This window comes from Fringilla coelebs (assembly GCF_963513975.1).
Source record: "Fringilla coelebs genome assembly, chromosome: 7".
Classification (NCBI taxonomy): Eukaryota; Metazoa; Chordata; class Aves; order Passeriformes; family Fringillidae; genus Fringilla; species Fringilla coelebs.
This window is the reverse complement of record NC_140035.1, coordinates 19,682,709-19,694,929: the sequence shown is the minus strand read 5'-3', so window position 1 is coordinate 19,694,929 and position 12,221 is coordinate 19,682,709. Positions and strand designations below refer to the sequence as shown.

The window sequence follows — 12,221 nt, the reverse complement described above, 5'->3', positions numbered from 1 at the left end:
TCTGAGCAGGATGCATAATTTCTACTTGTTGCCTCTACAGAGAGAACCATGGGGACAGGCTTGCTACTTGTGCTCACCGCAGGTTTCCCACCGTTTCCAATTAGAGATCAGATATCTCTTGTAGTCTTTAACTCTGAAAGTCCCTGTCTTCATTAGACGTTGAGACCACACACCTACACCACATACCTATGAACATTTGTAGAACTTTCTGTACTTAAACATAGAATATACCTTACTGAACAGAATATTAGGAAAACAGCCCTATTATACAAGTCTTACCTTTTTACAAACTCTTCAAAGAGGATGCGATGAGAATACCCTTTCTGACGTATCTTGACAGTTTCCAGAATTCCCGTGTATCGTAGCTGCAGCAGAACTCTCTCATGAGAAAACGTCAGTGCTTCTCGGTCATCGTTAGGTTTAATGCAGCGGATAAAGTGAGGCTGTCCAACAACCATTTTGGATAAAAGATCCATGAGGGAATACTAGTGAGGAAAATAAAGATGCACATACTTGACAAAAAACTGCAATGAAATGACTTAAACAGGAGATTCATATTTGTAAACAGTTTGTAATGCTTGATTGTATTTTAATCTGTAATGTTAATCTACATTGCCTTTTATTCATTTTTAAGATTTCAGCTGAAACATGGAACCTATTAAAAATTTTCACTTTTAAAAAAATTTAAATATTCTTGATCTGATCTCTTACTTCTTATACCTTTCTCTTCTCCTTATATCACATTTCTATAGTTGAAGAATGTCCATTAAAAAAAAATAAAGTTGAAAATTGTCCTAACTCTAATTCTACTGTAGACACATTTGATTGACCAAATATCCCCAAGTTTTATATATACATATAATATACAATGTATTATATATATACCTATATAATATAAGCTTTACCATGAAACAATCACTGAAATTCACAGCAAATGAATTTTTGCACCCAGGAAAGGGTTGCAAGGAGTCATCAGTTCAGTGCTCTGTCCACAGAGAACACGAGATGTATCTTTAACATTTCAGGTCCATCTCTGTTACATTAATTTTTCAGAATCACTGAGAATATAAAGTGCACAGTTTCCGTAGAAATCTGTTCAACTGCTGTATTATCACGACTGTTCATAAAGTTCTTAGCATCTTACATAAATCTTTCTACAGAAATGTAGGTCCATTACTTCTTTTCCTATCCACCCTAGACACGCAAAACCATTTACTCTGTTTCATTTTAAACTAAAATGAAAAATGCTTGATCAGAGCATACATATTTTTTCCACTGACTTCTCTGAATACTGATACTCCTGCTCCATATTCACCTCATTAAGCTGTTGCACAATAAGTATGTCTTGCCAACTATGTTCAATCTCATATAACCTTATGTGTCTCAGAATCACATACAATTTCAAGCTGATTGTTGTCACCTTGCTGCAGGCTGCACATGTGTTGCGGTCTACTTCCACACTCACTCCCCCATTACACTTTTTTTTCTTTTTACAGCTCCTACAGAGCTGGCTTTTGTGTGGCTCTGTGCAAGAGCACTCTAAGTGCACACCTGTGTGACAAGTCTGAATGTCAGCGTCCTTGCACTCTCCACACTGGGGCAACACCTCAGTATTCACCAGCTTCCTCTACACCCTTCCTTACACTATTCTACAAAACAAATTGATCAGGTATTCCTACACAGCTTGAAGCTTTGACTCACATTGGTTAGCACAATTCTGTGAACTTCCCTATTCTGCATGGCACAAGTGCAGCCCAAGAGCCAACTACTAAAACTTTTCCACTTTGCAATGACTGCAAGAAAAAAACAGTAACCAGGAGTCTCAAACTAGCAGTTTCTTGACTCCTAAGCTTCCAGTTCCAACATTCTCAATGCCCTTTCCCTGCCTGTTTGATTTAAACACATGAGCAGAATGCGCATTACCTCAGACAGGATTACTACTGATAAAATGGCAACCTGTATGATTTACAATACCACCTCCAAAAGATGGATTGTTTTTTACTTATTAGCATTAATGAAAAATCCTAATCTTTAAAGGTATGTATGCCTCAGCTTGTGAGAAAATATGAAGACTTTAGTGATAGCATTTGTTTTATTTGCACAAAACTGGTGTTCTGCTTATAACAAGACCTGTTCTAGACTTCTAGCATTTTAGACAGAAAATAGTCTAGGCTCTAGATTCTGTTATCAATGTACTCAATGAAATAACAAAAATACAAGTATGAGGAAATAAAGAGAAAAAAGAAAAAAAACCCTTTATTACTCTACAGAGGCCTTTTAACAGAATAAAAAAATTCTCTGATATTGCTCTTTGATCTTAGTATCCCACAAATATTTTACATATATCTATTGGTCTTATTGTTTTCATTTTCATTTTTGTACCCTAAAATAGGAAGCCATAGTTTGCCGCTTCATGTTAGTTGTTTCCTCAGGATGCCTCATAACCTCCATTGTGTCAACCTGGAAGACAAAACTCTGATGTTAGGACTGTTCCAGAAACACTGCAGACCCACCCCACCTCGCCTATGAAAGCTGGGTTCAGTTTTTGTTATAGTCATTCCTTCAGGTGTGAGTACTTCAGAATATTTTATCAGAGATAGCAAGGCCAGCTTCTAACAGATGCAGGACACACACTGAGTTTGGAGAATTCTCTAAGCATTTTGAATTTTTTTTCATAGTGTAAGAGCACTCTAGACTTATGATAGTACAATACTCAGCCTGTGAAACAGCTGTCAAGTTGCAATACTTTAGGAACTGATTTCTAAGAGGTATTCCTTTTATTGCCACTACAATGAACTCCAACAGGACTTGTATCTATAAGAAGAATTATCATATTTGTAATAGCCAGGAAGTAAATTGAACTGCCTTATTTTGCTCATGTATGGAAAAAATACTGTAGGATAATGAGTGGTAAACAAAGTAGGTAGTCTCAGAACATCTAAGTCTGTTCCCTTTTCCTACTATGGTGACTATTAATTACTTTATATTGCCATTTTGATGCCAAGAATCTCAGCAATCTTATCCTGATGAACTGCCACAGCATACCACTTTTTCAGCATTGCAGAAGAGTTATTTTTAGAGGATATACATGGACAGTGAACATACTGCTCCTTATAGATTTTAGTTGTATTGTTAGTACAGCTGTTTGTATCAAAATGAAACCAGAATTTATGAATGAGTATAACTGTGGTTACCCATAACAAGCAGATTGTGTTGCTATATTACAGCTCAACAAAATTAAAGAAAATTAACCAGCATCCTGTTTGCATGGAGCATTAACAGCATTTTAGCATTCACTTACTTTGTGGCAGTTTACCATCTGCTCTGACCAGGTGGCATTTGTATAAACCAGATAATGCTGTTGTCAGCACCTGTGCTACACTTCCCGGACTTTGCTCCATACAATCATTTTGAACACTCACTGACTTAAGAACACTCTTCTGGACACTAAAATAATTGCTGAAAGATTATAGTTCTCAATAAAGTAACTGAGACTCTTACCTTCAGGAGGTATTTAGGAGACTGCATGCAAAATATAAAGGAAATGAAGCGCTAAGTAATAATAGATAAAAAAAACTGATTTTGTGTTGGGGAAGAAATCAAAAGAAATCTGGTGAGGTCAAGATTCAGAGCACAGATGGCACAAAGGAAGACAGAGTTCAATAAGGATGACCATAAAAATTTCAATATGCTTTTGTAATCCATAATGTTCTGGCCCAGAGTGGCATACATGCACTGGTATACATTAAAAAAAGAATAAAAAAGAGAGATGCAGTTTGTTAACAGAACACCCTGTAATATATTCCAGGAAAAATGCCTTATCTGCACAGGTGACATCAAATATCTTAAGAGGTTATGTGACAAAGTAAATATCAATGAACTAACCAAAACAGCAGGCATGCCCATGGGGAAGGATCGGGAATGTTTCAAGATTATCTTGGAAAGACACCTAGTTTCTGGGGACTCTAAATCTCTAGTAAATGTCAGGTAGAAGACCCAAGCCATAACAGTGAACACTGACAGTAAGTTCAGAATAACTGGTAATATTTAATGTTAAAAGACACACAATTTAATTATAAATAAGATCAAATATAGAACAAGAGCAAATAGCTTGAGGAATGATCTGAGCCCAAATGCCAATGAATATGAGGTTCTAAATAGGATTTTTCTCTGTCTAGAAAAGCAGAGACTAAGTGATGCTGTTGGAGATTGACCACTCACAACCTCTTATATTCATATCTCACATATCTGCTGCTCAATAAAGGGCAGTATCATCTCCTTTTCACAGCTGCTTATTTTCACCAAAACTGTACCATCTTGCTATCTTGGGACTGCCACTGTATCAAATATGGCTTACAACAGGCTGCTGGGCTCAAAAGAGTTTTGTTATGGTTTGGGGTGTTTTTGGGGCAGCAAAGGGAATGAATGCACAGAAAGACAGATGGTCAGAAATACTCAGAGATGTAAAACAATTTTTCTCAGAAAATTAGGCTGAAAGCAGTATTGTTAGATTTCTCTTGCTATGAATGAAGTTGTAAATTCAGATCTGTGCAATATGTAAGAACTAGAATAAATTTCCAAATCTTTTTGACAAGGAACGTTTGAAGTTTTCATCAGAAAAATTCTGACAGACCCTGAAGCTGAGAGGATTTTCTTGTAAGACTTTTTAAGAAGTTTTGTCTCCAATTACTGCACAACACTGCTTGTCTATGAAGCCACACAATTTTATGGTAGGGCAACAACCTCACGTACAACAGACAATAGGCATTCTTACAACTGGCTTGTTAGAAAGTGACAGAGCATAAAAAGAATGTCATGATCTAAGAATAAGAATGTCATGGTACCTCATATTTTAAATCACTAGCTTCTCTTTTTAAACAAAAATGAAGATATTTCAACTATTAAGTCACATTTTTACATGACAGTCATAGTGACCTACAATAGGAATTCATATAATTACAACTGTAATGGAAAACAGCCTGACCTACAAAAGCCAAACTGTTTCATCACTAACAAGATTCCTTCTAATAGTTTTGAAACAATGTTAAAAGAACAATTTATGACATCATATCACCTTATGAAGTCACTTGAAATTATGACTCTCCACATATTGACCACACCTGCTGCTGGCAAGGTATGAAATACTATAAAACCAAAAAATATGTTAAGCAAAAACCCCTCTTAAATTAAATAATGATAAGAAACTTCCAAACAAAATTATTACATTTGGATTTTTAAAAAAAATTTAAAACAATAATTTAAAATATGTTCCCTGACATTTTTTAAATTAGGTGCTTTACAAAATTCTAAGAAATAGTTTATTTTATCTACAAGTATTGAAATTAACATTTTCTGAATAGTGTTGCACTTCTGCATGTCTTTTCCTTTAGTTCCTTTTAAAAAGTTTGAAGGATGAGTAAAGTCCACTTAAACAGTACTTATTAACTGACTATGTTTAGTAAAGCTCTAGAAGTGAACCGCTCTATTACAATCCTGCTGTATCAATAAAATCCCTGCTTAGAAGAAAGCTTGTGCTGAATATAGCTGGATGCAGAAGACAATGTATACATAACACAAGAAAACTGGAAAGGTCACCCTTCAGCACTGAAAGTATTTACACCAGACAGGAAATAATAGTCTGAAACCCACATCTGTATTTGCAGGTACAGTGAAGGATATAGACATCTGGATGACATAAATTGCCACACTGATGTTTGAGCCTGAGCTCCAAATACCAGAAGATAGCAAGAAGAAATAGAAAACCCAGAACACAAAATTTTGTAGACTTTTGAACACTTGCTGTTACCAATCTTGTTTTAAAAATTTATTACTGTTTGCTTTGAAAAAAACCCAAACCCCCAAACCTTAACTAAGCTAACTCTAACAAGTACCACTTAGGAAGCAGGCAGGAAGTGTACATACCATCAGCTTCAAGGGACAACAGGTTTCCTCACAAAGTAAGTGCTCTCAGTTGTAATCCTACTAATTGCCATAAAATTATCCCATCTTTTTGCAGTTATGCCGCATACTTTCATGGCAAAATTCAGCAGCATTTAAATTCTACAGTTCTTTTTACAGAATAGTGGTTTTGCTGAGTAATGTTTTTCCAGTTATCTACCAGTCACAAACATCTCCCGGTTTTTCACTTCCAAGTTGAATAAACAAGAAATATATATTTTAAAAATTATTTTGCCTTTCATACTGTTAAATACACTATTCAAATTTTACTGAGTAAGACCTCTTTCTAGATAAAATTGTCAGAGGAAAACCTTGACCTCTGGAATAAAGAGGACTATTGATATCGATATAACAGATTCCACTCCAAAGGTTTAAAGATTAATCAGTAGGAAACTGATTCTTCACTGAATTCTACAATAGGATCATCACTAAAACTGGAAACCATGCTCCAAGACAAAGTGCATGTTACTGGTAGTAGAGGCAGACTCTTATTTGGTAAGAACCTCACTCTGTACCCACATCAGCTAAGTATTGTGTACACAGTCTTGCTGTAGTATTTTATAAACAACTGTCTGTCCTCAAAGGGAACACTACTGACCTTGATACGCCCAGCACTGAGCTGCGGAGGCAGAGACCGAGATGCTGCTGTCACTCTGGCTCTTGCTTGTGCCAAATTACCTGTTCAAAAAGAAAGAAATTCATACTGCAAAAACTATTGAAGAAGCTTAGAGGAGAAAAACTTTTACTGTGTAAAATCAGTTTGTACAATAGTACTAAAAATAGCAGACACCACCACACTTCTTCCACACCCCTCTCATTACCAATTGTGCCTGCAGAGCATTCAGCACAGGCATGACAGAGTGCAGTGTTGATTTAGAGGGGAAGAAAAAGTCAGTGATAAGGTGGTATGTCACTGACCTTAGCTACTGAGCTGATGAAAACAATGACAGCACAAAGGCATACAGCTCAATCACTAGTAATCAATTTCTCTGTGACTCACTGAGAGATTTCAAAGAGCAAAAAGACTACAGAATCAATCTTGTTTCTATGAAATCACATGGATCTTCAAGTGTTAAGACAGTATCTTAAACTCACAAACTAACGAGAGAGATGAGAAAACGATAAGACAGCACCATTTTTTGACCTTCTGACATATAATTATCAATCTTATTGTCACTCCGGGTTTTTAAAGACTGACTCAACTTCCCTGGTAAAAATATATTGTGGTGTCAAGCGAAAGACTAGTGCCTTTTTTAAAATGTAAGGTATGACGTGTCCTAAACTTTTTCTTCTGTACTTGTAGAAAGCCAAAGTCATCACAAAATAGCTTTTAAAAATAAAGCCTAGGAGAAGAGAGAGGAAGTGATATCGGACTTGCATATGCAAGACACTCTGTATATTTCAAAGTTTTAGCAAGTCTAGCACAAGATGTCCAAATGTTTTCTCTGGCTATATCTTCAGAGGCTAAACTGTGATTAATAGCATTGAAAGAACCCTTTGAAGCAGGATTGGTGACATCAAAGCCCTAATCCATGGGTGGCAGGATTTTTATAATGAGTGGGAAGCATTTTAACACATTTCAAAGGATTTACAGCATGAATAAACAATAGGCCTCTGCAGATGTACCACACACCTTTCAGAACCAGAACACATAAATAAGTGTCTATTTTAATTTAAATGTAAATAAAGTGTTAACACTTCTTTCAGATGCTAAATGACTTGTTTGCATCAACTCCGGTGTTTAGCTGTTAGCTTTACAGAAAGGCAGTAACTCTAAACAGTCTTCAGAGTTTTGCTAAACTGTGCATTACATAACTAGTAAGGAGGCAGGATGGGAAAAACGAAAACCAAGAACACCAAATCACCGGTAAAGAAACCCAAATTCTGGTAATAATTCCCTAAGAGAGCAGAGCAAATCCAGTGTCCACTGTAACACTGAACAGAACTTTTGCTCTTAGTTTCTTTCCTCTGAACAAGAAAAATACCAAACCCTCGAAAATAATCTGGAGGCCAGCACTCAAACGCAGCACTCTTCATTCCAACATTCCGAATTCATTTAAAGAAGTATTTATCTTTTAAGCTGCTGGCACAATACTGCACAACTGGCACGTCATTTCCAGATCTAAAATCATATGTTACCTGACAGTTTAAATCATGGTCCAGAACACAAGGTATGTCCACTATTTTGGAAACTGCTGTAGGCTGTTATACTATGCATGTTAATGAGAACCACAACTGTTTGGGAAATCTTGAATATCGATGCACATGCATGGTACATACTGTAAATGCATGTATCTCTCCAAAGTTAAAATGAGGACTTTAATGAACAAGTAGATGGTGAAATAATTTTTCTCTCAGTTGCAATTTTGTTGCAATTTTGTTATTTTTGTATGTTAGAAATTACTCTTTTGGGCCTTTTTTTTTTGGCTAAAATAGCTTGGAAAGGTTGTTTTTGGCTAAGTTTCAGATTAGCAAGTCTAAAGCTTAAAAACCTTGCACTGAAAAACTGGTAACACATGATAAAAGAGGAGAGTTAGAAGAAGAAAGGACTTTGAATCAGACTGTTTAAAATTACTAAAATTTCATTGCATTTTGTAAAAACATTAAAAACTCTAATAATGAAATAAAATTTGGGAATAAAATTCTATAGCTGCTCTAGGTTCACCATGCTCACTGTTGGCATTAGCTTTCTAGGCTTCATAATTAATACCCCTGAGGTCTCCCTTAGTTTCTCTAGCAAAACTAAAACTAAATATTTCTGATCTGGTAAGCTAAGCAAATAAATAAACCTTTTAATTAATCACAAATCTTTAATGACTTCACAAACAAAAATCAAAACAAAATAAAACAAAACCCCCCAAACCAATAAAACACCAAACAAACAAAAACCCCGAAGTGTTCAGTGCCCACTTAAAAAAAAAAAAGCTTTACCTATCGTGCCTTTGTTCAGTAGTTACTTCCTTCTAGGAATGGATTCTTACCAGTGCTTATTTCATGTGTCAAGTGAATTCCTATGTAATTACTTGTAGCATTACATTGAATCCATGGAAAAAATATTACTAGGATTTTCTTTTTCAGCTGGAACACAAAATGATACTTCAATAAAAATTTCTGAATTTCTTATCCCATGTAGCTCATGCAGAGGAGAAGTAACTACCAATCTTTAACATGTCTAAGCCATTAAAACTAATGAACAGAATTAATGTGGTTTGAAAATTAGTCTACATAATAAGAAATGTTTCACCCAGGGTCAGCATGGTGTTCACGGTCAGTAAAATTTGGCACCTATCCCTGCATTTGATTTTAATTTACAAGGTAATTTATGCCTTAACACACCAAAAATAATTAAATGTTCATCCACTTTGTGAAAAGCATCAATATTGAAGAACAAATGTTTATAGGTAATAACATGGGTAGCTTGAACTGTCATGGGTTCCTCGAAAGGTTAAACTGGTTAAAGGGTGAAAGATTGCCCTGTGCTTTTCAGAAATCCAACTTCATACCAATTATATAGTCAAAACTTTAGACGAAATACAAATGCTACCTATATTAAATCCAACCCCATAAAATGGACCAACTAAGTCATAAAAAACCCTCTCAAAATTGTCCTATGTTTTGGGGATTTTGGTTTTGGGGGTTTTTTGTTTGCTTTTTTGTCTGTTTGCCTATTTATTTTTTTTTTTTGAGGGAGGGGAAAGAAATTAATGGTTAAAGTTAGGATTCATCTTTTAAACATGTACATGTTTCATTTTACTCACATGCACTTCAGTTCAATGGGACTACTCCTCTGAACAATTAAGGGTCCTACCTATGCACATGGATCAGAGACTAAGGTCTCTGGGACTCATTGTGACAATGGAGGAGTCAGTCAGACCTAATTTTTCTCTATTTGCCTCTGTTCAATAAAGTTAAGAATTAAATTAAAGCATTTTCTTTAATACTTTGAGAAGTTTCAAAAGTTTGTGAAATGGTCTTGGAGTTTTCAAGGGAAAAAGAAGTAGCAGCACAAAATCTATGCACTCCCTGGCTAAGCTTAGCGTCAATGCTCAGCCAACCTCCCTTTGTCTTGAAGCTGTTTAGATCACACATCTCTGCAAAAATGTTCTTCGCTGATGCCTCATTTCAGCTAGGTGAGAAAGACCATATTATCAAAGAACTGCATCTCTTCTATTATGCAAAGCCAAGCAGAAGACGTTTTTAAAGTCTTTACATCACACACAAAGAAGAAAGGTGTTTTTTTCCTTTTTCAAGTTGGACTTTGGAAGTGGTCTCCAGATCTCAAAAAGGACTAGTCAGCATTCCTGGCTTCTCATTTGCATTCCTGGTAGTTACTCACTGTGTAATCTGACTGAATTAATGATTGCTCTGGCTGTTGAGTTTATGCACTAATTAGGAAAAGTACCCACTCTGGCTGGATGTTCTGATGTCACCTACGGTTTGTACTTCATTTATTCTTAGGTGATGTGTTCTGTAAGCAGTACCAAGAAAATATTAGCAATATCAGCACTGTATTTATAATCTCATTTTGGTTATGCCTGCAATAGATTACTCCTCCCAAAGTGAGAGCATGCCAGGTAAGAAATATTTTAAGCTTTGATACAACATTCAGTTTGTGAAATGCAAATGACTTACCAAGAAAAAGCCGAATGACAATGTCACCCGACTGTACGTGCTGCACCAGGGATATTACTATTGTATAGAGGGCAAATACAAGCTCTTTCCTTATCCTCATATATGTTATTAATTTCTTTCATGCTTCTAGCTCAGAAAAAGAGGTGCTACTTCAGACCCCATTTACAGTATAATATGGTCAGAAATGCTACAATGCATTCATATTTCATTGATGTTACTTCTAACCACAGCCAAGCACACACTCCAGAAGAGGTACGGGGCCAGACAATGTCTTTGACATACACAGATTCTTCTCTGTCTCTCCTTTCGGTACATTTTATCTGGCCAAAGGAAGTCGACTGCTTATCTCCATAATGCATTTTCATCTGCTACTGTACGACTAAGCTTTTAGTTCAACTACAAATGAATACATGTACTTTTTTTATTGGGTACTAATTTGAATCTGTCTATCAAAACTCTGTTCTTTTGAGTCATTGAGAGTCATTGAAGTAATTTAAGCTAATCTTGTGCAATAAAAAAGCTAAGAATCCAATTTTCTCATATACTACACATTTTACACAAGAACATATTTATAAAAATACTGTCTGCAGAGCACAACTATTAATACAGATAGACTTCAACTACTACTTCTTCTGAGAAGACAATTACTTTACTTTCTATTCAAAATAAAATCAAGAAATATTATTTCCAAAAACAGATACATATTACCAAACAGAATCTAATCAGCTTAAAAGCTTAGTAATAGTGAAGCCCACCTGGGAATAACCTAATTATGAATATTTGTTTCAGGAGAAAAAAATATGCATATTTTTGGCCCAGATTATTTGAAATGAAAAATCCATGCCATACTGAACTGAGGAATTCTGATACTGATTCTCAATTAGATTAAGGGTTTCTTTAGTGTTTTTAGCATGAAGTAGACACCAATCATATTTACAGATAATTAAAAACTTTACATTGCTAGATTGGAGAACCTGAGTATAAACTCAGTGCTTTCTATTGCACACATTGCAGTCACTTCAGTGGTCACTTCCCACATTAGGAAGGCACAGCACCATGTCTACAGCAACAAATAAAACTTAGCTTGTAAGCATCAGCGCTGACTGCTACGTTAAAGTATTGTTTCCACACAGTAGGTTAGTAGGCTTCTTGTAGAACATAAGGGAACAGAGACACCAACAGCAGCTGAGATGAAATGAAGGTCAAACTGCCTACTGTATTCTGTACATATCTACACACATAGTGTCTATATATACTATACATCTGTGAATGTATGATAGCAGTAAGAAAGGTCTTAACTTTTATCCTTACCTACTAAAAAAGAACAAATTATGGTACTAATTAAACTAGTTAATGGTACTGCCCAAGGGATTTTTCTAAGACAACCTTGAGTACTAACTGCTGACTTAAGCAACACGCCCAATTTTCAAGCAAAACTGAACTAAATGTGTATCCATCTACTCGACTGGGAGTATGTTCACTGAAACATGGACCTTTCCTGAATTGTCATGGGCACAGTATGTGGTCAGAGGACACACAAGAAACCTTATGTGATTCTCATAATCCTGGGACATGACCAAATTTACAGACAGTAGGCAAACACAGATGGTATAGCCTGACAACATGATAAA

The 12,221-nt window shown here is 35.7% G+C and overlaps 1 protein-coding gene across 1 annotated transcript in view; it reads right to left on the bottom strand.

Moving 5' to 3' along the window:
* MYO3B (myosin IIIB) overlaps window positions 1-12,221 on the bottom strand; it is a gene marked incomplete at its 3' end in the record, with an annotated part of 178,189 nt that overhangs the window by 70,741 nt on the left and 95,227 nt on the right. The window contains exons 25-28 of the mRNA XM_084209203.1: window positions 6,557-6,636; window positions 3,502-3,522; window positions 2,383-2,460; window positions 280-485 (exon numbers count right to left, since the gene is read on the bottom strand). Of these exons, the coding sequence (XP_084065329.1) occupies window positions 280-485; window positions 2,383-2,460; window positions 3,502-3,522; window positions 6,557-6,636 (385 nt within the window). The remainder of the gene's footprint in view (window positions 1-279; window positions 486-2,382; window positions 2,461-3,501; window positions 3,523-6,556; window positions 6,637-12,221) is intronic.